The sequence below is a fragment of the Drosophila ficusphila genome, unplaced genomic scaffold (assembly GCF_018152265.1).
Source record: "Drosophila ficusphila isolate 14025-0441.05 unplaced genomic scaffold, ASM1815226v1 contig_106, whole genome shotgun sequence".
In the NCBI taxonomy this organism is placed as follows: Eukaryota; Metazoa; Arthropoda; class Insecta; order Diptera; family Drosophilidae; genus Drosophila; species Drosophila ficusphila.
Window position 1 is genome coordinate 5,319,887 of NW_025063993.1, and position 26,478 is coordinate 5,346,364.

At 40.6% G+C, this 26,478-nt stretch overlaps 1 protein-coding gene across 3 annotated transcripts in view; it reads left to right on the top strand.

Moving 5' to 3' along the window:
- LOC108099877 (sodium- and chloride-dependent neutral and basic amino acid transporter B(0+)) overlaps positions 1-26,478 on the top strand; it is a 32,476-nt gene extending 5,998 nt beyond the window's left edge. Inside the window, exons 1-6 of one of the 3 annotated variants that reach the window (XM_017203530.2) lie at positions 16,971-17,183; positions 17,623-17,851; positions 20,414-20,645; positions 23,783-23,928; positions 23,984-24,120; positions 24,186-26,478. In XM_017203530.2, the coding sequence (XP_017059019.1) occupies positions 17,714-17,851; positions 20,414-20,645; positions 23,783-23,928; positions 23,984-24,120; positions 24,186-25,965 (2,433 nt within the window). In that variant the 5' untranslated portion in view covers positions 16,971-17,183; positions 17,623-17,713 and the 3' untranslated portion in view covers positions 25,966-26,478. Of the gene's footprint in view, positions 1-7,748; positions 8,409-16,970; positions 17,184-17,408; positions 17,852-20,413; positions 20,646-23,782; positions 23,929-23,983; positions 24,121-24,185 lie in introns of those variants that run through there. The other 2 variants (XM_017203528.2, XM_017203529.2) reach the window with 2 other exon arrangements.

Below are 26,478 nucleotides of genomic sequence, written 5' to 3' on the forward strand. Positions count from 1 at the left end.
GAGTGATTAATTTCCTGTTTATGAGCATTTCGTTCGTCTGATTCTTTGTTGTGCGGCTTCCTCGCCGAAGGTTTCGAAGGTTTCCCTCCCTCAATGAACCTCAGTTTCGGGACTCGTATGGTTGTTCCTATGTGCTGAGTACACTGAACGCAGTTATAGAGTGAATTAAATATACAACGAGTAAATAACAAATCGATAATGTTTCCGTTCGCCTGCGTAAATAGATCATTTTTACATTAGCTTAACAATGTTATCTTATCTTATTAGGAGTGCGATTTGATTATTCAATTAATTTGTGTAGATAAAATCAGGATTTATTGAATGTGTAAAAAAAGAGAGAATTTTATCATTTAAGAAATTATATATTTAATAGTTGAAATCAGTTTCAAAATTAAAGTAAAATTAAAAAAGTTCTGCCAAATAATATACTAAATAACGTTAAAACAAAGAATAAGTTAATACATTTAAAAACCAATATGCTACATTTTTTCAAAACTAATAAGAAATTTAAAAATAGCACTACATTCTGCTACAGTTTTAACAAAATTAAATAGAATTTTATGTTTTATTTCTCTTTAAATGTTAATTTTTTTGGATTATATTCTACAGAGAGCCTTGTTCTTTTAACACTTCTCTCTTCTCTTTCGTATGATGAAATTCAAACTGATCCTAACTGAAAATTTGAATAATTTTTTCGTGTGCAGGATATGTTAAAATATTTGGCCTCTCACTATTCGAGTTATCTTAAAGCAGGTTGCGTGTTTCGCTGATATTACGGCAATTACTAGACGCCTGATCGGATGGGCTAGGAGCTGTGTATCTCTCAGATACATTTAGCTGTTACACGTGTTGTGCCGCTCACCTCCGACGCTACCTGACAGGTATTTTCCGTCCAGAGCTCCGCTCAGCTCAGCTCGGCTCATCGCAGTTCCGCTCTCGGCGATTCAGTCAGTACCGCCGAACCTGTCGTCGTCGCCGCTTAGTTTTTCTGATACCGCAACAGCGCTTTGTATCTACTGTGTTTTGTATTTCCAATGTTTTTTCGTTGTTTTGCTTTTTTTGATTGGCGTGTGTGAGAACGTAATTTCCATGAATTTTGCGCTATTGAATCGAAATTGATGACGGCTCCAGTGCCTCAATGATTGCCATTTCGCCGTGTGGCAATTGCTCTTTATGGAGCATTCAAATGAGCTTTTTGGCACAGAGTTACGTCTCTGATTACCAGCTCCAGTTACGCTTGTTGGCCCGAAAAAAGCAGAAGCCAACCTGAATACAAATTAAAAATTATCTACTTCCTAACAAGTGATGAATGAATGTCGGCTCAACCTTAGGCTGGCCATAAGAAGTGGAAAGAAGTTCATTGAAATTCTGTGAAAACGAAATATTTAAAAATATTTACGAGCTACAAAACGTTGTTTAATGTGTATGTGATCGTTTGCCAGACTTCGTTTTGTTTAACTTTGTGGATTTCTACGGTAATTAATTTTTCCATTTAAATGAGAAAATTTAAAACTGCTGACTAACTTTAATAAGTGTGCTTATATAATATTTTCTTGGTGCACAATAATTCTATTTAAGAAATTAGTCATTAGTATCATTTAGAATCAACTATTGAAAGTAATCATTAGAGTTCTAGTGAAAGCTCGACTTGTGTTGATTTTAAATTTAATGAAAAATATCTAAGATAATTCTAGCTATTGGGGATTAAAATGAGTTAAAGCTTGGATAAGTACCACGAACAAATTTAAGCCACTTGAGTAACCAAATCAACAGACTTTGCGAAGACTTAGAAAAGAAAAAGTTCTACGAAGACTCGCTGCAAATGCAAAACGGGTTATCAGCTCAAGAACTTAACAGCAAGCACCTGGCTTGAATATTGTTTCAACAACTGAAACTATTCAGATAGCATCCCGCCATTTTTTTCATTGCCACTCTGACTATTTTTGTTGGCTCGAATCGATTGCGAAAGCGGTAAATCTAATGTCAATGAGGGGGGCAGGTGGAGCCCATTCAGTTGCTAATGATTCTGATAATTGCCATTGTGCGAAACCAAAAGCGAAACTCTGGTTGTGCAACTAGAGGGGCAAGGGGACAAAATGAAGGAGCGGGTAACACCGACGACGTTTAGTAGAGTTTTGTTTTGAGTAGCGAGTACCGATTATGATTGCCAGCGACTCGATGCTGATGCAATTAACAAGCGGCAAGGGCATCACGAAGTACGAGTATTTATACAAATCATGGCCCAACACAATCCTGAGCAGCCGTATTCAATCGGGCCTGCGGTTAAAGCCTTCTGGTGTATCTCTTACTGCTCTTGACCCAGTGGCAAACAAGTGTCAAAGTGGGCAATTTCTTGGCTAATCTCCACGCGCAAAACAGGTCCAATAAAAAGCAAGAAAAAAGTAAAAAGTGTCCACTTGGCATACCTTGATCTCTGGATAAGCGTAATTACCACGGGCTAAATGCAATTTGCAGAGCCATAACGCCCGAACGAGTTTTCGGATCACATCTCCATCTCCGTCCAGTATTTTCGTTCCACTAACACGAAAAACATAGCTCGAATTGCCAGTGCAGATGTGACAATTTGTTGAGAAAACGCCGCTGAAAATTCGCTCATAAAAAACTGGTGGCTGGGAATCAGTCAAGCGATCGAGGGGCGTGGCATCGTGGCGAGATTTCGCAGTGGTCCGTGTCCCCAGAGCGGACAGCATTAATTAGACTCGATCGGAATTGGACAATCAATAAGAGGCAATCAATGCGGTACGGACACGCGCGGATGCCGAGATACACAGATACTTTTACTTGTGTCGCCTGAGTTTCAATTCAATTTGCACATAATTTTACATAATCTTCGCCTTTTGAGAAACTGTGTCAAGTCGGCTGCCAGTTGGCCAAGTATCTTGGCTTTGGCTTCGGCTTTGGCTTTGTTGTTTTTACTTTCGATGGTGGCTCTGATCGGTGATCTGTGAGCCGTCAGAAGCAGAAGAAAGGGGCGAGAAGACAGTAGTCAGTAGTCAGTAGTCAGTAGACAGTAGATTGTAGACCCATCTAAATACTTTTTACTTTCCTTTTACGCCAGGCCGAGCGCAGACTTTCAATTACACGAATGCAGATTGAGATACAGATACGGCCATTAGATTTAAAGATACGGCCCATAGCAGAGCAGCATGCCAATCGCGATTATCCCCGAGATCCACTAAATGAATTGTTGCCACGAGATTTGATTTGATTTGATTTGCTCTCCCCGTTGGATGATCCCCTAATTAGATACACAGTCGGACACAAATTAGTGCCGTCAGTCGGTGAATGGAAACAGTCTGTTGTTTGTCTGCCACTTGTGACATTTCTGCCTTTTCCCCAGGTTCAGATTCAGATTCAGGTTCAGGTTCAGCTCTATAATGGGCGTTCGAATCACCGGCAGTTTGGACTTTCGCCCTGGCAAAGGTCAACCACGTGTGCTCGTTACAATTGGCTTCGAAATAAATCATAGTGCGCCGTTTAATTGACGGTAGTTTAATGCGGCCTGAAAGCTATTTAAGTTAAAGGTTAGCGCACATAGGGAAAAATAGAACAACAAAGTATTCTATTTTAATATCATGATTCTCTCATGTCGTATTTTTATTGATTTGATTTTTGGTTTTCTTGGTGTCCGACAATGGTTCACTATCAAACCAAAAGTATTATGAAAATATAGCACAAATAACGCACCAAACATTTCCATTTAATCTTTACAGCAACAAAGATTTTTTAACATTTTTTAAACTTATGATGATAAAAGTTTAATTAGAAACTTAGGAAAACTCCTGTTCCAATACTTTCAAGCTTAACGATAAATTTAAGCACTTAAAGAACAAATCAAAACAATTCAAAAATCATTGAATATTTGATAAAGTAAAAACCCATTAAGATGGTATCATAAATTCATTTGCTTATTACAGAACCCTTCAACTACTTTGACCTTCAGAAATTGATTGATATTGCGGGTTCTTTGTTTTGTTAGTTTTCCATAAGAGAAGCTTTTTCATTTAACGTCAGCTTCATCCGACCATTTGCTTTTCCATTAAAAGTAATGACTGCCAAGGCAGTTGATTCTTGGGGTTTCCTTGGAAGTGAACCCTTGATAATTTCAGCTAAAAAGCTTTATTGCCAAAGGTGGAATTATGGTATCTGGGGTTCTGTGCGGTTTGTTTGGGTTCTCTGAGCCATAAGTGCGGGCTAAATGGCAACTTAATGTTCGCCTTTGGTCAGTGGCAGTTCTCTTGTGGTTACACCCGGCTGAATTCAGTAATTGTGCTGAAGTTTCTGCTGGCACCACCGGCATTTCTATATATAAAGTGCGATATATAGTATATGGTATGCTGCCCTCGCCAGAACCTTTATCAAGTGTCATAGTTTTCGAAACCCCAGCCATCGCACTTGTCGCCGTTCGGTTTGAGTGCACAAAGAAAAGCAGGCACATCTACGGGTATTCGGCATTCGGTGTTCGGTATTATGTGTGGGGTGCTTTCCTTGGCAACACTTGTACTCGCACTCGTACCTGTTAATAACTTGTAACTTGATGCATCGCCGGATCGCCGGATCCCTTGGCTTCGGTCTCCGTCCCGCTGGACTGGGTTTCTCTGAATCTTTTTGCCAACGGTCGAGCGATCCCGGTTTTTGGTTCCGCCCCGGCTACTCACAGTTTTTACTTTGGTCTGTCTGTCTGTGTGTTTGTGAGTGACTCGGCCACCAAAGTATCTCAACAGACATTCACATCTCTCCGCCTTTGTATCTGTATCCGTATCTCTATCTGCAACATGCAAATGCAAATCTCGGGCTCTTTGGCGCCGCATTTGTTTGCAAAATGTTCAATAATAAACAAGTGGAGACGCCGCCGTCATCCACTTTGGTGCGTTCATTTGGGCGAAGACGCCGTAAACACTCCGATACCCGGTACTCATTAATGCCTGTTTGTGGATAAACAACGGCTGGGTGAAGTAACTTGATCCGAAAAGATGGGACTTTGCAGGAAAAAAATTACTTTTAAGGGACTGTGTTTCAAGACACGACAGAGATAATAATTTGGGTTAAATAATGTTGTCGACATTAAGCAAATTTAAATGATAACACCTACAAATGAATCGATAACAGAAATCAAAAAGTGTATACCGATATAAGTATATATAACATTTATATATAGTATATGAAATATAAAAGAAATGTTCTTAGTAAACGCAATAGGTTTCATTAACTTTGCAACCGGTTTTTCAAGGCGGCAAGCAAACCCCTACCTGCTAAAAAGTTTTTAGAGTTTTTTTTTATATAAACAATCTATTAATTATTGTTAGGCTGATTTTAATATGCAAAAATACATTAAATATTATATTTAATTATAAAGTACATAATCGTTACACTCCAATTTATCGAACTACTCCAAATAAGGTTATCTTGTATAGCTCTAATTAGTACTGTTTCTTATCTTCACAATTAGTTTCAAGTTTCGAGGTAATAAAATCAGACGAAGTTCTTACCCCCATTGTCATACCTGGTTTGTCCTTTAGGATATCTCCTGGGTCGAACACCCCCGAATCTCACCTGTATTTATTTTTATGACTTGGCGGCCTGAAAGCCCAGTAAATGAACGAAATTTTGTGTAAATACCCGAGCAAGATTGAGATACGGCCTCTTTTGGACTGTTTAGCTGGTCACCGAACTCGATCGCATGTTAAAAGTTGATTTTGTTTTCTTCTCTCGCCTTTTTGTGAAGCGTTTTGCTCATTTATGCAAGCGTGCATAATTATTTGTAAATATGCATTTCAGGTGATTGTGATAAGAGGCTGCTGCTGTCGCCGTGATAAATGTGTGCCATTGTGGCGATAAGATGAGAGCGTCGTCATTAATATAATGACACAACCTTAATAATCGAAATGTTATGTTTGAGTCGAGTTGAGTTGAGTCATCGTGCCGTTTGAATTATTTCCTGCGGTGCTAAATATATAAACGCCAATCGGCAAACATATTTGAGCACTTGGCTTAATTAATGATTATTAGTCGCATATATTTGCTTAATTTGCGTTGCCAAGGCCCGAAGACAGTAGCTGGCATAATTATGAACGTATTTAAGTCTCTTCATTATCTCTCTTTTAAAAATATATTGACAGATTATGGGATGGCAAATATGGACACTAATAAAGAGTTTATTTACTTAAATAGGAACGCCTTGAACAAATTTTATTTACGTTTTATCAGAATAGAATTTAAACTATTGAAACGGGTTTTTATATTTGAATATCCTTGATAGCAAATGGCCAATAAAACTGACTCTTAAACTCTGGCTTAGAGATTAGCACAATACAAATGTTGATAAAGATTTTGCCATAAGATTATTAACTTTTAAAATGTTTCCCAGCCCCTTTATGTTTTTTCCAATTAGGCTTTTGTTGGTTATCTTCCCATTCAAAATTTCCAAATAACGCTGATTTAATTAAGAGTTGACAGCCAATGGGTTAAGCGGTGGCAATGGAACGCTAAAAATTGTTCCAGCACGAGAAACTCATTTTCAGGTCAATAAAATAAGTTGGGAAACAGAGACCCAAGCAACTGATATCGCTGTGTGTCTTTCGATTCGTTTTATTTTGTTTTGTTTTTTGTTGACTTTTTATTTTTTGCGTTTTTATTTTGCCATGTTCATATTGGAACAGTTGTTTTTTACGACTTTGTTTCAACTCTCATTGTTGTCAACTTTCTGTCTAGATGTTTTCTCTGCCAGTGTCTGATAAAAATAACCTGTCAGTGAAATTTCAGCAGCGAAAAAGTCACCTGTCTAGATCAGAAATAAAGTGATTTGCTCTGATTTGTTTTCAATGGTATGACAAAAGGGGCTGCAGAATCTGTGGAGACAATGTCATAATCCACAGCATAATTTGGCCATCAGTATGCGGTAGAATGGCCAAAGGGCTTTCACTTTCGCAGAGCTGCGAATTTTGGGGACTTTTCACTTTCCGTTCAACGGACTCACATTGTTCTCTCTCGCTTGCAAATTCGCTGTCTAAACAGGCCCAAAACAAAGCCCCAGCCAAAAGCCAAAGTCAATCTCCCATATGAATCATTTCGTTATAACGAAAACCAAAGCGGATATAATCGTGTTTTTAATTTGATTTTCGAGCTTCGTGTGAACTCCGCTGGCGGAGTTCGACTTTGAAGTCATTCTGATATTTCCACGAAATTGACTCACGGACACAAGGAAAAATTTTATCATGTTTGCTTGATTTGGTTTTTCAAACAATTAGTTTTATCATAGGATTTTTTAACAGCTGTTAAGGCTTAAGGAGTGCTACAAGTATATTGAAAAATCATTAAATCATTAAATCATACAAATTAGGGATAGAATTAGAAAACAAAATTATCAACGTTTCAGAAAAGTGAGCAGGGGGAATTGACCAAAAACGCTTAAACTAATTAAAAACTTAAAGTATTGCGTTTAAATGATTAATACATTCATATCACATATACTTTTTTTCGATCTTTTAATATTTTTCATTTTGGGGAACTCTTAAAAATTTTATTGGTAAGCCAACCCATTTCGGTTTCCTTTGACCTATCCCAAAATATTCCTATGATTTAATTTATGTTGAAATTTGTTTGCCTTGTGTGGCACTCCTGAGAAAAGGGTATTCGATCCCAAATTTGTATGTTTTTTTCTACAGAAAAGGTTAATTTCGAATGACAAATTTGAGCTGACATTCTTGTTTTATTATCGTGATCCGCAGATCTGATCGATGAGCAGCAGTTACAAGCCCCGCAGCAGCAACGAGGCCCTCGCCGAGCAGCTTAGCTTAGCCCGTGCCGGAAGTGGCACCCAGCCCCCGGCCACGCCCACCTACCGACAGATATCCGGCGCCATGGCAACCCTGCCGCGCCATGACAACAACAACCACAACCACAATGACAACTCCGGCCGAATTCGCTGCGATTCAACGGCGACTTCGAGAACCTGCGTTTACATTGGTGGAGCGCCAAATGGCGGGGGAACCGGAAATGGACAGATTTCCGTGACCTTGGACCGCCGGCAGCCGCAGCGAATGTCCTGGCTGAATATGCGAAGGGCCAAGGCTAACGAGACGGACCTGCCTACAGTGACACCCTCGCCGCAAACCACTCGCAGTTGCATCTCCACGGTGTCCAGTGTGGTGGACAGTGGTGGCGGACGCACCACCGCCACTTCCGGTCGCATCAGCTCCAGCGGCATCGTCACCCTCAGCGGCAGCAACAATACACTGAGCGAAATCCAGGGCGGCTACCACGACATGGACCACGATGCCGTCTCCAAGAACTTCTCCGTTTCGGCCTCCGCTCACTCCGCGCACAACATCACCACGGCCAGCAATGCGAAGCTCCTGCCCGCCGCCGAGGATGAGTCCAACAAACAGGTGAGTGGGGTAACCAAAAAGTGGGGGATTATATTCCGGATTTATTGGGGAAAACGAAGATGTTATAGGTTCAATTAGGAAAAGAAACAAACCTTAACAGTTGATTTATTGTATGATTATCTTTTTCTACTCAAAATGATCTAACTGGTGTGTCCTTAAATCAAGTTAAATGATAAAGGTCGTATTCATTTACAATTGAAATAATTTAGACTTGTTCTTAAACAAATTATAATATACCAAGTGTCTGACTTGCTATATTTTATATGATTTAAAGAGGTTTATATTAATAACATACAACGCTTTAATTTTAATTAAATACAATTACAAAAAATCTTTGAAAAAACTCACCAAAATTTATTTCGGTTTCCCCTAACTTTTTGCTACATATTCAACCATACCCAACTTCCACCTTAAAACATAAAAAAAGAAGATGCTTATTTGAGTAGCTTTAAAAGTAATCTATATTCTTCTTTTAAACCCAAAAATAACCCCATCTGATATTTTCCACACGCCTTTTATTATATTTCGCGGCCTAGCCAAAGCAATTAATGCGGATTTCATTAGCATGTTTGAGATTCGTTTAGCATTCCGATAGATTGAACTTTCAAAAAAGTAGTTCATCTTCGTAGCCGGAGCTCGTGTATGCAATTTATTTTGGCTTCCAGTCGAGTGGCGGTCTTACCTGTTTTGGCTATTTGGTTATTTAGAAGTTATCAGCCAAGATCTCTCAAGTTCAACCCCTTTTGTTTAATGTTACGGGTTAGCCAGAAGCGATTTGATTCATCTTCCTCTTGAGAATAAATAAGAATAAATGTGAATAAGAACGATGTTATGGTAATTCTCAGCTGACGGCTGCTTATCATCAGGTGATTCTTTTGAATGAAACTTCGGTGATTCCGTTTATTGATTACTCACGAGTCGCTGTAAATTTATATTTCTCCGCTTAATAATGCTGAAAATATTCAGAATGACTTTTTGTGTACGTGTCTCAGGTCTCGAAAGTTTGTTCACATTTTTGTTTGTCTGGCTGCAATCGATTGATTTGTCTAAGCAAATGAAATCGTCTGGTAATGATAAGTGTTTATTATTTAAACACTTCCGTAAACAAAGAAATATTTGATGTAATTACATAAGATTGGGCATTAAATATTTAACAAAAATTCCGTTATTACCAAAACCAAACATTCAAATCGCTTTTAAATATAAAATATTTTTATGACTGCTCTTTTGCACTGTGCATCAAACTTTTATGGCTCACTGTTACACCTTCTTGAGATAAAACGCGTTAATTTTCGCGCGATTTGTTTACTCCCCTCCTTTGTTTGCTGATCTTCGATTTGAGGTGTTTGAATAGTTTCGAGATGAAGATTGCCCAAGTCCACAAATCTCGGTTGCAGCAGAGGGCGTGGCGATGGCAACCTTCAAACACCTGAAGCGCTTTTGTTTTTCCGCCCGGCGGGGAATGCAGCTCTTCCACACACAGTCCATCCTTGTGTCTTGGCCTAATAGTCATTGTTTATAGGGTTGTCGGGCAGCGGCAACATCATAAACACGATCATAAAACTAGTTTCGGCATCTGCGAGTTCGCCAGCGTTTGTCGTCTATTTGGGTTAGTAAGGCAGCGGGCACCGGACTGGATCGGAGTGGCTCGGATTGGACCGGATAGGGCCCAGCTGGCCATTTGGCCATTTGGCCATTGTCTTTCGCCTCCAGCTCTCCCATTGTTCCCCGCAATTGCCAGCCATTCAGGCCAGGTTCGCCGGGCGAATGGCGAGAGTGTGGAAGTGCAAGTGCCAAGTGCAATATGAAATGCGTCGAGCAGATGCTAATTGGTATTAATTGGCATCACGCACACTATGCCACAGACCTTAATGCATGCCGCTAATTCAATCAAAAATACTTCAAGACCTATTTTAAAGAGCAAGAACGAATGCAAAATAGTTCTTGATTGTAGGTCACTGAGTTATATAAATAAACCAAAGAGTTTGGTTGTATTGATTGAAATACATTAGTCGACAAATCTGAACCTTTCAATTCCTTCTAGAGCTACTATATACACATTCCGACATATCATTATACTGCCAGAATAATACCTATAATTATCGTTATCTGATATGCACCTTAAAATGTGCGCCTGGTTCCCCCAAAAAATAAGTGGGAGGTGCTCCCAATCATAACAACCGGAAACCAGACCCACACTACTCTTATATTTTACTTCAATTCAGCTTGACATGCCTTATGTTGACATTCTACACGAACTTACATAGGTAAAGTAAATAAAATTCATCAACCAGAGATGCAATGATTTGTGTACAAAAAGTAGAAAAGTGTTGCATAGTTTTGGGTGAAGGTTTGTGGCCTAAGTCTTTTGTTATGATCAAGCAAGGCTTTTGTTTATGTCTAAAAACACGAAGTATTACCTTTATTTTATTAAAAAAAAATTCAGCTTGAGAAGAATTTTTTTAGAAAAATAACAAGGAGTTATCAAGAATTTGTTTGAAAGAAGTGAGATCAGTCCGACTTGTTATTAACCGAGGGCTTCGGGTGATATTGGAACCATTTGTTAGTAGATTAACAATAAGGGCAATGTGATCAGACTCCAAGTCCCAGTTTTGGCAGATATTGATTTGAGAATCCATAATTCCGTGGTATAAAGCAAAATCGATGCAAGTAGCAGTGTGGCTAGGAACATATGGGTATCTCGTTGGTGAACCAGTGGCAAGTATTTTGGACCCTCTGGCTGAAATCGATTCAACCAGCTCACGGCCTCTGGGTGAATTGTAGGTGTCACCCCACATCCAATGTCTAGCATTCCAGTCACCACCAACTATGTACCTCTGACCACAAGAAGAGAGTATATCAGTGAAATGTCTTTCTACAATTCTTTGGCCTGGAGGACAGTATATTGCGCTTACATCCACGAGTCCTAAGCCGGTCGCAACTTTAATGGAAGACAATTGAATGCTTTTCGTTTCTATAATACGTTGTGGGAAATGACTGAGAGAGCTTCTTACCAATACCGCCGCCCCACCCATTCCTTGATTATGTCGTGAAGGTTTATATGCTGGATAGAAGGAATATCCGAAAATTTTGACAACTTCACCTCGATTGAGCCTAATTTCACTTAAAAGTATAATATCAATGTTGTTGTTGTGCGCAAAGAATTCCACTTCTCTGGCTTTACCTGAAATGCCATTGACATTCCAGATAAGGATTTTGAGTGTATTCATTTTGAGGCTGAAACGTTGTTGTGAAGCACTGATTTGCCCCCAGTCCACTGCTTAATAGAATTGGCCATTTCGAAAACCATATTTTCAAGTCTTTCAAGTCGAAGGCTGTTCTGTTTGTTTTGCTTTTGTTGTTCCTGCTGCTGTTGTTGTAACCACAAAAAAGAATTGCTGCTGCTGCTGTTGCTGAAGTTGTTGTTGCCATTTCATAAATTGCTGTTGCTGTTGCTCCAATATAGACTGAACGTCAAGCACATATTGTTGTTGTTGAGTATTCTTCGAATTTTGTACTTGCGGCTGCGCTTGGAGATCATGTAGACGGCGCTGGGCATGACCAATTCCATTTCTTACAATAGAGGCATAAGATAAGCCTATATTATTGCTGGCAGAAGAGTTAGGCATTTGCTGAGATTGCTGCTCTCGGATTGGCTGTTGTTGCTGACGTTTTTGTTGTGGATGTTGTCGCGTTGATTGTTTTTTTGAACTCATCGATCGCCTAAGGTATTCTTGATAAGATTGGCAACCCTTGTAGCTTGCTGTATGATTCCCTCTACAGTGCATACATGTAGGCGGTTGATCTTGGGGACGAACACATTGCTTTGTATGGTGATCTTCTCCACAGCGAGCACAATTAGGATGCCGGCGGCAGTACTTCGCTGTATGTCCAAATTCTTGGCAACGAATACATTGAGCTATTTCAGATCTTTTACGCATCCTTTCTATTCGCACTCGTTGGCGGCAAAGAGTTACTATATCATATATGGCATTAATTTTAGCACAATGGCTTAATATTGATAAAAAATATGTTGAGTTTCTCATCTGGGTCAGACCTAGATCTTGGGTTATGCACCTGAAGAGCTTCAAAACCTAAGGTTTTAAAATTGGCAACAATTTCGCTAGTTAATGTGCTATGATGAAGCCCTTTAACTACTATTCTGTGTGGTTTATCTTCCTTCATTTGGTACGTATGGAATTCAATTTCCATTTCATCAAAATGATCAACAATGTCTCTATAAGTTTTAGAGTCCTTGGAAAATATTCTTGCTGTAGATCCCTGATTTACTTTAACGATAACGTTATCTAGACTAGTGATCCCCGAAATAACATCAAATAGATCGTTAAGGTTGACAAAACTTAGAACAATTTGTGGTGGTTTTAAATTATTGTTGGGATTATTCTTGCCATTAGAATTATTTTGTTCAAATTCATTATCTGAGACAATTGTTTCCATATCATCATTTAAATCTGTTTGGGCATCTGCCAAGGAAAGATTACTTCTTTCCTCAACAGGTCTGTCACTGTCTAGGTCCACCTCCATGTCTAGTAAGGCAAACCTATTACTAGAGCTTGCCTTGCTGGTTGATGCTGAGGGTGATCCAGATAACTTTTCTTTGTGCACCTTCTTAGGGTAAGGAGTATATGAAAGTTGCTTCTTCCTCTTGTACGACAGATGGCTTTGGCTTAGCTTCAACTTGGTAGCAGCATCAGAAAACGGAGTTGAAGAAATTTTTGAATTATCACCAAGAGTTGGAGAGACAATTGCAGCCCCACCTCTGGGTAATGGGGATGAATTACCAGATGAGCGTTGGGAGTAATAAACATTAGTTTTATCCATACTCGCGGAAGAGCAAACACTGCTGATTTCCGCATCTGATGCTGTAGCCAGCATTGAGGTTATAGTACTAGTGCTCGCAGATTTTGAGCACAGTGGGCGTTGTAAACTGATGATCTCTTCCCTTATCTCCGAAGGTGTTTTACCAGCTATTTGGAACATTTTTTTATAATCAAACTGCTTACCGCTAGGTTGAGAGTTAGAATGAAGATTTCCATCCATTACCCCTCTTGCGCGGCACGCGCGGAGTGAATGGTGACCGTCTACAGATGAGTATTTGTAGTTGTACGTCTGCACTAGACAAAGTCCAATTAGCACACGAAGAGTGCGCAAAAGAAAAATTTGAGATCCTCTTGCTTTGCTTTTGGTTTTTCTGTCCACGGCACCACCGAATCTCATCAAGAGCCTTCTTGCAGTTTTGTAAAATAAAATATTTTTAAATTCCAGTTAAGTAGCTATTTTGACGTGTGTCGGCAGCGCTGCTTGATTCGGAATCACTTACATAGGTAAAGTAAATAAAATTCATCAACCAGAGATGCAATGATTTGTGTACAAAAAGTAGAAAAGTGTTGCATAGTTTTGGGTGAAGGTTTGTGGCCTAAGTCTTTTGTTATGATCAAGCAAGGCTTTTGTTTATGTCTAAAAACACGAAGTATTACCTTTATTTTATAAAAAAAAACACTTGAGAAGAAAGAAAAATAACAAACCCTAACAAGGAAACTAAATAATTAATTACATTATTTTTTAAGTGGTCTCAAGCCATTATATAAATTTATTATGTTTTATTACTCATTAAATGCAATTGTTATTCGAGTGGCTTAGAAAAAATATATAAGCTGTTACCCTTCATTCCACTGTTAGCTTAAAACCCCAACTAATTTAATTTTTTTTGGCAAAAATTTCGCGTTAAATGTACACTTTATTGACCAATTTCATGGTCCCGCAACTAAACCGTATCTGCAACTGGGCTCGGCTAATTCCATGTCTGCCGGCAGTTCGCATATTTGTTTGCTTAATTTTTACTTTTAAGTCGGGACTTTTCGAATGTGCAATTTGCTTACTACAATCGATGGCCCCTCGCCACTTCCCTTGCATTGTTTTTAGCGGCTCTTGTGAGTGGCCAAAGCCCAGACCCAAGACCAAAAGCGAAAACCCCTGCCCATATGCATGTTTCTCGAGTTGTTCAGTTACTTCATCTGTTATGTTATTTCGTTTCCAATTCGCTGATTAACAAGTTCACCAAAACACAGTGGCAACCACTGAAATGCTGCAGATACTTTCGGTGCAGATTCGGCAGTGGCAAGACGCACGTTTTGGCCATAAAAAGAAATGAAAATGAGAAACGAAAATAAGAAATGACGTCAGTGGCAAACTGGTTGAATGCAACGCGAAATAATGCAGTTGGAGCTGTTAGAATTGCTTCGATAAATCGCGGAATTTATAAGCAGCGAAAGTGGGAATCGCAGTAGAATCAGCTTGGTTTGTCCGAAACTCAATCCCACTGAACGCAACACTGCACTACCGGGTTTTGGGTGTAACCGAGACCATTTGACGAGTTAACGATATCACACACAGCTGCATGGCTTCATGACTTCTCCTTTCACTGGCCACTGATTAGAGTCACCGAGACGCAATCCAAGTCGTAAAACAATAGCCCAGATGCGAGTAGCATAACTCCCGGGCACACTTGTCCATGCTCCAGTGCCCAGATCCGTTCAGTCAAAGAGATTGTCGAGGCGTCGCTTATTCAACAGCGAAGTACTGCCTAACAATAGCCTTATGTCGGACACCTTTTGTGGCCAGCTCCATTGTGGGGACATTTTCACACTCCAGTTTCAGGTGATACCGCTCTGAAGGTAATTATTGTGCAGCCTACAAGACCTTTCCATTCTGATACAATCACAATCACGGAATCAATTCTCGATAGAAGAAATCCGGAGAAACCTTGGCTGGTTTTTATGGGTTAAGTTTCATATTTAATTGGCCCCAGCCCACGCTTTTACTTTTGGCTTTTCATATTTCAGAAGTATTTATTATACCACTTTAGAGCCCATTCGATATGCCAGGCACACACTTAACCGTCAAAAAGCCAAAATTAACCAATTATTTATGCCAAATGTGTTGAAGTTCTTGATGTGATCATCGTTGAGAAAGTCCAGCCTTCCTTTATCGTTTCGATTTTATTAGCATTTCGTTGGAACTTCCGCCTGAAATGGCAGAACTTTGAAGCCAAATATAAATTCTAGCTAGTGATAATGTTTTTATTTTCCATTAGCGCCCATTCAATCCACCTATTTTGAGCGGCGCTACCGCGATAATTTTTCTCGTTCCCACTTTATTATTTTTTTTTCGATCGCACAGTGACTGCCGTTAATTACGCGCCCAGTGCCAGTTTCGCTCGCATGCTTACATAATAATTAGAAAACGCCACTCTTCTCTCTTTCTGCGCGGAAAGAACGTGTTAAAACGAAATTTAATTTTAGTATGAGAAGCGGCTCAAAGAGCCAAGACTAATAGACGGTTTCTGCTCTTTGCGGTGGCCGCTTCCTGCTGTGCAGAAGACAGGTTAATTATGCAGATGGATTTCGAGACATGGGAACGCGGCCCGAGGGCATCATTAAGCAATAGAAATAGAATTTCATTCAGCCAGCATCTTTGTACTCCCTGCCCACTTTTTTCAATTAACCCACGTGGGCGAGCCTAGAATGTTGCAGAGCCTCAATGAACCTGTGATTTTTAAATTCTCTCAGAGAACTTGAGTGCACTGGGGAAAATTATGAAGACAAGTTTTGGGTTGAAAGTAGAGGGATAAATGGGTATGCCAGTAAGGGACTTGTAACTCGAAAAGTGACTTTAAGATTGTAACTTTAAAGTTGGTTTTTAAATTATAGTATGAAAAAGATACGAAGCAACGAAAAAGATTGCAAATAAATTGAACTTTTACTTGAAGTGTTACACATAATAATTAATCGATATTACATTACAATAATTTTAGATAGTTTAAAACAGCTCAATCAAAAACTAAAAAGAATAAAAAGGTTGCAATTGATAGTTAGCATTACCTTAATACACTTTAAGAAAATTGAAAACAAATATTAGCAAAAATAATAAAGGTGTAAAAAGCATAGTTCCTTGTCTTTAAAGCTATTTTTTTATTGGAAACATTTTTAGTTGATATTTAAATTCCTTATTTTTGGGGTGGGATACTTTTTTTTTTATTAAATTAACATACAAAAGATGGCTACATTTTAATTGATATCCAAATTTTTTCGAGTGTGCTTGTAGAAGCATGCATAAATTTCCAAAGAAACCCAGTGAGGCGTGAGCTCGGCTGCGCGTTTAAAGCAGTCGCCGTGCGCTGACTTTGCGCAGCCACTGTGCATAGAAAGCCACGCTTTGGTGCCGTCGCTGCTTTTGAGCCGCTGCTGCTTGTTGGTGGCTGGTTGCTTTTGGCTGGCACTGGTGCTGTTTTATTTTTCTGCCGGCGGCACTACGTCAGTCGTCAGTTCTGCATTAATGAGAGAGCAGTTAGGTACGCTCGCTCGCACGCTCCGTGTGGTCCAAAAACAACATCTGGGCCTCCGCATCCAGATGAAAACGCTGCCAGGGGAAAATCAGGCGGAGAGAGATCCCAAATAAAAGTTTACCTATACCTATTGGGGGAAAACTTGTTTGGCCATCTCTCTTTGGCCGCCTCTTTCTCCCCGGGCACTCGAATTCGATTTTCCCCCCAATCAAAATCGTCTTCTGCGCAGTCGCAACTCGACGCTGCAGCGGTGATGAGTGCACACGCTCATCCGAAAAGCTCTAGAAAGCAAAAAAATATAGAGTACAAATAAAAAAACACCTGAAAGAAAAGGAAACGCAGTGCAATCGGGGAAAATGCAAAAGTGTAAAGTGTGAATCGCCTGACCAATGAGTTTTGTGCAGCGAAATGTAATTGAATTCCAGGCAATCCGTAACCACAAGAAACGATATATAGTAGACTTATATGGAAGGAGCTCGGTGCTCGAGTGCTATAGTTCCATAACTACTGTCATTGATATGCGTTGGCGATTTGTGTAAAATACAGAAAAAAAGAATACAAATACCTTATGTGAAATAAAAACAAAACAAGACAGCGAGACATTCAATAAGCGGTTCAGGGCCAGGCTCTGAAGGTGTTGCCAATTTATTTTAAAAGTCTGCGCTTTTTGTTGGCTCGCTGTCGTCACGTGATAACTTGTTCCATTTGCATAAAAATATTGTTATTTTCTTGACACAAATGCCGCGGTTCGAGGCTTTAATTAGCGTGATGTTTCAAAAATAAATACGAAGTACTTGAAACCCAAACGAGTGCATTCGCTAATTGTAATTTATTTATTTTCGAGTGCAGTGCAATTGATATTTCAGCTCAGAAGGAAACAAAACCCCCAAAGCCAAAGCTTATAACAATAGAAAACCGATTTGTATGCAACAACAAACAAATGCAAGAAAATGACAAGTTCTTCGACACCTATAAGCAATACAAAGTCTGTCCCAAGATGGAGATACCAACGACAAAGTATTTAGCCGACTATCTGTACGTCGTGCACGAGGACGTTCCCTTCCGATACTATCGAAAAGTAAGTGATTTGAGGGGTTTGAGGGGGGTGGGGCTCCGCGGGGGCCATCATGCATGATATGGCATTTGATATATGCCCATATATAATACACATAACGCTCGTCATCTACACGCTCGTAAACTCCAAATGCCGCTTGGCTGGGCGATTTTTTTGTTTACATTTTCACCGTGCGGTTTTCGCTTTATTAACTGCGTTTACCTGGGCGGCACGTTGTTACCGCTCTGCCTGCGGATGCTGCTGCTGTTTGTGTTGCTGTTGTTGCCCTGTTGGCAGTTCGCTCGTTTGTCTAGCTGAATGAATTTCACTTAAAAGCGTTCAGCCAGCCAACGATTAGAAATACCCTGCGGAATAAGTATGGAGTTAGAAGTTCTGTAGACTAGATTCTGATACAAAAAAAATTAACGATGAAAATACATTTACAGATGTTGTTAGAGGATTATATTGCAACGAATATTTAAGGACGCTTCTCTCAAAAACACTTAATAATACAAGCTTTCTCATCTAAATTTACATACATTGTTACCTAAAAAAGACTTCAAATAACATAAGAAATTTAAAAACAAAAACTTCTGCATTTTATTTAACATTTTTTGAGCCCTTTAACTTCACTGTATATACAAGTACTTTGCTATTTATCATAAATATTTAAAAAGAGAGGTAATAAATGTCTGACAATTGAAATAATTTAACTTACAATTTTGTGAATAATTCATAACATATACTAAATAATATTTTACGAAATAGGGTTTCTACTCTAAACCCAAGGTATTCCTTAGTCGCTATGTATGTTTTCTTCAGTATCATTTTTTTTGGCTTTGAAAGTAACCAAAGTGAGGATTGTTGTTAGTTGCCCGGTGATGTTTTTGCGCGCACATCTAATGGGCTTATGCTGTACATTTTGCAGATGACTTATTAGAGCCATGAGCGAATTTCGGCCGCCGCTTAATAAGATCCCCCATGACTCCCTGCTGTTGGGCACTTTCTTTTGCCGCTCACTGTGCAAACACACAAAGAACTAAGGCATTTTGGACTGCGGCGTGTGGAGTGCGGGGGGAACTCGAGAAATATGAGTCGTAAGACAAATAAACAGAAAGCAAAATTGTGTAATTAATGAAAATAAAGCGAAGCATAGCAAAATTACACAAGTCGAAAGCGGAAGTACCGGAAATGACAACGACGCTCTGTAGGAGTATCTTTTTGCTTTTGTTTTTGTTTTTGTTTAATGTCGGCGGATGCGGCAACTGTGACTGTGACTGCCGCTATTTGTCTGGGTTACCAGAAAAAAGGCAAATCCAAATGCGTTTGCATATGACGGCAATTTGTGAGTTTGTGATTTCTCATCAGCTGTGCAAATTTTTCGTCAGCTGAATGGCCAACTCTTACTTTCTTTCAGGTGGGTTCAGGGTTAAAATCATTCACAAAACTTTTTTGAAATGTCTTTGAACTTGCTTAGCTTATGAATAAAGGCGGATTTTATTGTATTTTTTTTATTTTATTTTTTATGGGTGTTTTATGGGTGTTTTTTAATCGATTTGACATGGTTGTTCGTTTTATAAGAATATGTATTGGATATTAATGACAACAATAATAGTGTTATTCTTCGATTGAATTTCCATAACAATGTACACATTAAGTCATTTGAAAGATTTTATTAAAGAACATTTTAAAAATCTAAGAAAAAAGATCTTTGGCGACTCTGCTATTTTTTTGTAAATTAAGTGTGATTAGTTTCGATTATTTACACTTGGTTCTTATGCCAATAAACCAAAGGTTTGTGTGCAAAAAAGTATTTTAATATTGAATCACGGAAGTGATAATGTTTTATTGTGAGCGGCTAACGTGGTCTGAATAGTTAACACCAAATTTTAAAAGCATTCTAAGCAGAAGAATGTGCTGTCAATTTAGAATTTAGAAGTTGGCAAGGTGGTTTTTTTCGGTAATTTATTTTCTTTTTAGTAGAAGGAGTCGGAAGACTCTTCAACTATTTTAAAGATTTTCTCTATATGACCCTCTGTTTATCCTGACTATAAGGTTGTTGTGAGATATAATTAACAGGTTAAATGCTATTTTCAATGCTGCTTTTGGAGTTTATTGCCAGTTAAAAAGCAATTGCCTAAATCCTGGTTAAAAATAAGTACCTACTTAGGTTAAAGAACAACTATTTGGCGAAAGCATTAAACGTACAAAAAGGAGAACATAAATATTATTGACTTACTGACAGAAACAGTTTTATAGAAGAGGCTGAGTGCGGCTTGGCATTGGTTTTATTTATAGACACAAAATGTTTATGCGAACTAAATTTACAATTTGAATTAAATTTTTTACTTCATTTTGAAGAGATTTCTTTTAATAAGAAACAAATCTTTTTCAAAAATAAATTACATATAAATAAATTACAAAATACATACATTAATAAATTACACATCGAAGAAGATCTTAGATGCCTGCGGGAATCGTGTTCTTAGTGGGTGCACTCCCCTGACTCAATTTTATTGTAGTTTTATGCTTAACCCATTAAATGCAAACTAATTTCAATACTTCCACCATTTCTTTTTGTTGCAGACCAAATGCTCGGTGTTCCGTGGGCTCGTGCTCTGTTTGTGCCTCAATGTGAGCTTCGCGAACGTGGTCCGCTTCCCACGCGAGCTGGACCGCTACGGGTCGGCGTACCTGCTGCCGTACGTGGTGTTGCTCTTTCTAGTCGGCCTGCCCATGATTCTGCTGGAGATCTCCGTGGGCCAGTTCCTCGGCCAGGGGGCGGCGCACACGTGGCGCGCCTCGCCCATCTTCAAAGGTGAGTTGGCTGTAACAAAGGGATTGCATACTTTTCGGCAGGCGGGCAACAGGTGTTCAGCAGCGGAAGCATCCCCCGTTTCTTGTGGGGGCAAAAGCCAAAGCTGCAGCTGCAGCTTTTTGCATCCCCAGTGCAGGACGAAGCTTCCGGGGGAAAAGCTTTGCAGCTGCAGTCCGGCCGCTTGTAATTCTCAAGTGGGAATTCCGGACGGAGCTGCTTAAATAGCCGCCGAGCACGGTTCTCAGTCGGGCGGTCGTGCATTCCGCAGCAACGACGGTTGGACACATCCCGTCTCATCCCCACTCTCTCGAATTGTGTCCGTTGGTAGCCGAAGTTACGATTGCAAAACTTTCGTCATCTCTCACACTCTCTGAAGCAAAAACCAAGGCCGGAGCAGGCGCACTCGTGTCGCATATCCTTCCCCAAAACAAGGACGTGTGTGCAGGTGTGCAAGTGCAAGGGCACAGGAGCACAGGAGCAAACTAAATAAACAAGAAAGCAAAATCAACAACCGCAAAAGTCTAAGACATGTATCACGAATCGAAAACGATAATGACAAAATGAGAAAGAAACAAATATCAGACCAAAAGTATATCAATGCAAACAAAAAAATCTAAAAAATACACATAAAAAATACACTAAAAAAAAGAGAAGACTTACTTAAATGTGACCTAGTAGATAAAATCATCATCGTGTTATCAGGACGACCGCAAAAAATCTCTGAAAAATCGTACAAAAAAAATATTAAAACCTCAAAATGCATTGGTGTGTGTGTCCCGTTCGTGTAATCGCTGGCGCGCCACGCCCACCCCGCTGTCGGCCATCGCCCGCCCACTGTCGGCCCGCTCACCATGCCACGCCCCCCTCCCGAAAGCCCACTGTTGCCGCCCCCAAGAAGCGGGTAGACGGGCAAAAACAAGTGGGCGGCCCATATGTATCGACATCTAGTAACAACGCCAAAAACCAACAAGAACAACAACAAAATCTGAAAGCGGGAGACCGAAAACGGAAACGGAAACGGTAGCGGAAACGGTCGAGCAAAAAAGGAAGATGGCGTCGCGGAGCGGTGTGCCATTGGCGGGCAAAGGCGGCGGCGCGTCCACAAAAAATAACCATAGAGACGTTTAAGGCAAATTCTAAATGAACAAAAGTATAAACCAAAAACAATTGTAACGAGAAACAAACGAATTCAAAAATGAGCAATATGAGCAACAACTAATAATGGCAAAAAGCAAAAACGACAACTGCAAATTACGACACAACACCTTCGAAAAGACCTCAGTAATAATAAAACACCAACAAAAACACGTGAATGCTTGGTGGCTGCAAAGGAATGCCTTCGTTGTATCGCCCTTTTTTATGATTGCCTCAGCTATAGGTTCTCTAATTTATGTTTTTGAAAAATCAGTTGCCTTTCTGAATAAACAATTAAACTAAATATAAAGCAGAACATTTGGAATTACTTTTCAACATTTTAAAATTTTTACAAATATAAAAGTGATGAAAGCACTTGATGAACAAAATGGACGAAAGTGACAGATACTCCAATAATAATAAAATGTATAAAATAATAAAAGTAAATACAACAGTGCGTATACGCAATGCCTATATACTTCATTAAGTGTGTAGTATGATTTAAAGTTTAATAAATTAACAAAAACAATAAAAAAAACATTCTTCGAAATGTTTATGCCTTGTTTATGGCTTTTGTTAGTTTCAGTAAAGTAACACATTTTATAAGCAGTAAACTGGCATTACTGCTGTTCAAACGAATTTTATCAACATTTATTTCGAAATAAAGTCCATTAAATACAACAATAAAAAGTATTGGCAAAGATAGAGATATAAAATGTTTTTTGGCAGGGCAAGACTGAGTTGTAAATTAAAGAATTTTCGTTTAATTCAAATCTTCTCCATCATTAGGCATCTCATATAACATATAAAACTCTTAAAAGGCTGAAGGCAACACTTAACATCTTTCAAACCTCTAACGACCAATTTATTGTGAAATCTGCGAGCTCATTGAGTGGAGCATTTGCGTTTTGAGTGAGTGGCTTGCAGTCTATAATTACGATAAGTGAGGCAGAATATTTGCGACACGTGCCGATTGCGTATTTGAATGAATGAGGAGGAAAAAGAACCAATAACTCAGATGAAAAGTCAGTAACTGATCCTTCACCTTTTGCTTGATTTGTAGCGCCGGTCAATACAGCAATAAACTCATAAAAACAGCGCTAACGGAATTGGCAAACGTAATACAATGTGGCCTATTTGAAAAAAGAGGAAGTGTGTAATAAACAAGAAAATACAGTTGCGGTCACCATAACAGACAATGCTATTTAAAATTCGTTATTAATATTTATCAAGCTTTTAAGCCAAGCCCTAAAACCTTTGAAAACTATATCATTTATATATTTTGTATACTTTTCAATGTCGACTTTGGTTAGTCCCCCAACCAATTTACAATACATATATTTATTAACAGCTTTGGGTGTGTTTTTAAGGTCAAATTGATCTGGTTTGGCGAATAGCATTTCAGTCGCTGCAGAATATGTTATAAATGTAAATGTAAAGATATTAAAGTCTCGTTCTCATTTATAACTAGTTTTCACATGAGCTCTTTTCAAACGAACGCTTTTGCTTTTATGAATTTCGCCATTTAAATGACAAAAGTAATTTAATTAACTGGGTTCCTCCTCTTCCGCTCTTTTGTTGTCCGATGGCAAGGTGAGATGTTAAAACCGTACTTTAAACGGATTTTATGTCCGATTCGGGACAGGAATATAGGGTGAACTACTAAAACTACATGAATTAAGTCAGTGATTCAAATCAAGAAAAGTTATTAGTTATATAACTATCTAACCTTTAGAACCTATTTAAATCAATTTTAAAAAACTTAATATTTGGCCGTGAATCAATTTTCTTTGAGTCTAGAAAAGGCTTGGATATTTATTGCAAGATTAATATTAAGATTGTTTACTTTTTATAAATAGTTTTATTAATCGCAGATATTTATTGAAATCTCTGTATATAAGTAGAAAATCATTTATAAAAAAGATGTGTTATTAATACATTTTTTAGTTATATTTTTTAGGAATTCTATTATGTGACTGTATTAATCGAAATGCTTTTTTCAGGAGCCTGCATCATCAGCCGCTTCGCCTCTTGGCTCTCGGCCATCTGGGTGTCCTTGCAGGCCGTGCTGGCACTGGCCTACATCGGGATGTTTGCCTCCAATGAGCTGCCATTCCGCGAGTGCGCCGGACCCGTGAAGCTGCGATTGGTAAGTAGCAATCAATCTATCTAAAAACCTATTTCTGATGCTTTCCATTCCTCAGAGTGGCTACCAACTGACGGGAACCAGTGGACAGGAGTGCCTGCAGCAGACCTTCCTCACTCCCTTCTGGCGCAATCCAATGTACTTTGGCCTGTTGGCAGCGGGACTGATAGGCATCTGGATAGTGGTAATGCTTTGGTAAGTAGAAATAAGTAGATATCTTAATTTAAAGCAATGATACATATACTCTTTTAACCCAACAGCACCCATAATGCCAAGATCCTGCGTCGCAGCGTATTCGTGTATGGATTGGTTGGTTTAGCCCTGCTCTGCACACTCACTGGATGGGAGGTGCGCAACTCCTTCAGTCGGCACTACTTCCCGGAACTGTGGGCCTTCGACTCGAGTTTGCTGGCCGAGAGTAACATTTGGTTCAATGCTTTAATGCAAGTCCTCTTCTCGGTGAACTGTGGCTTTGGAGCCCTACCAATGGTCACGGGAAAGTTCCTGTACAAAGGTGATGCTGTGAGGACCTCGGTGGTTTACCTCTGCTTCAACCTGCTTATCAACGCCATCGCCGTGACCCTGTTCATGGTGCAGTTCGATGTCACGGGAAATGGTTTCCAGATCATGGAGGAGCTCAAACCCCTGACGGCCATCTACGATCGGGTGCTGGAAAGCACCGGGGAAGGTGACGCACGGCTGCTCCAGCACTTGGTTCCCTCGCTCATCTACGCCCTGATCATCCTCTCGGCCATGGTCTCCATCACGGTGGCAGTGTACACCTCCACGCGTCTCGTGCCACGCCGCCCCAACTACGTGATATGCCTCATCGGACTCGTGGTGGCGGTCATCTCGTTCGCGGCGCCCAAGTTCCTCATCGCCCGCGTGCTGGACTCGCGCCTGGTGGGCACCATGGTGGTGACGGCCCTGGTGTTCGAGCTGATTGCCATAACCTGGATCTACGGGGCCAAGAACATCTACACCGACCTCGAGTTCTCCGTGGGACGGCCCATCTTCAAGGTCTGGATGTGGTTGTGGGTCGTCTGTCCCGCCATCCTGACGGGCATCCTGGTGTGGTGGTGTGCCGACGACGATCAGTACGATCTGCTGGCGGAGTACCTTCCGCGTTGGGCGCCAATTCTTTTCGTACTGGCAGTGATTGTGGTGATTGCCTGTGTGCAGATCTTCCGGCAGGTGGAGTACAACTTCTTCGGCATGATCTGCGAGGCCTCCAAGCCGGCGAAGGAGTGGGGACCGGCCGACCCTCTGGCCAGGCACTCCTGGAAGCAGTGGCGCTCCGTTTGCCAGGACACCGGGCGCAGGGACTTCACCCTGCGGAGAAGGGGAACCCGCGACTACACCCACTCCATCAAGAAGGGTCAGTATTCGAGTGCCGCCAAGTACGGAGTGCAGAACGGAGGCGGAGGTCAGACGCAGTCGCCGATGCACCAGCAGCACTGGAAGTCCTCGACGCCGGGAAACAGCTCGCCCAACTACAGCGGCTCCATGTTCGGGGACTCGGCCATCGAGGAGGACATCAGCGTGGACAAGTTCCCGGGGATCACGCAGCAGCAGTACGTGCCCTTCCAGGCGAGTGAGGCGAAGCCCACGCGGTACTCCCAGCGGATGAGGCAAACTGCCCAGCCGCAGACCCAGACGCAGATGCGATTGCCCAGGGAGTCGGTGGAGAAGCACCGCGAGGTGGTCTACATCCGCCGCCTGTCGGACGGGGGAAGTGGCACGGGTCACGCCACGCGGATTGAGATCTCGCCCTCGAACGAGTCCATCACCTATGGCAATGGGAAAATGGCCAATGGCCAGTCCGCCATGTCCCGCAATCCGCTGGGCCGCTCCACCGGATGCCTGGCCGCCGCCGCCCAACCTCCGCCGCCCAGCGTCCATGTGAAGCGGTCGGCGAGCTCGGTGGTGAACGTCAACTCGCACAAGTTGCCACCACCCACGAGCGCTGGTGGAGCGGCGGATCACATCTGCTGGCGGAAGTTCAACGTGAATCCCGAGGAGTATTCCACGGAGCTGTGAAATCAGGGGAGGGTGAAAAGGAGGAGCCAGAGGAAGAGGAGGGGGAAACGAAGCATTCACATTCAAAAAGACTTGTTGCATCCAAAACAAACGTATCTGTATCTGTAGTCCGCACACCTAACTTTAAGTCACGAGTAACGCGAGTAAAGCATGTCCATATGGAAAGTGTATCTTCTAGTTGCGAGCTGTAAATAGCCTAACCCCTAGACATTTAGTTCTACGATCTAGTTCCTTAGCTTAAGTCGAGAGAATTCCGTGGTCATTGTTCTTCATCTGGAAATCAGGAGCAGGAAATAAACGCAGTAGTCTAAGCACGTTGAACTATCATGGATTCGAGTGCCTGAAAATCGTGAAGTAACTGAACTAACCCTAAGCTTCTTCAGTTCTTAGTTAGTTAGTTAGTCGGTAGTCCTACGAACGCATAGCCTAAGCATCCATTGTAAAGTTACATAGCAAACACAACGATTTCGAAAACGATCTTATGTAATAAACAGTACGATTAGTAAATTATGA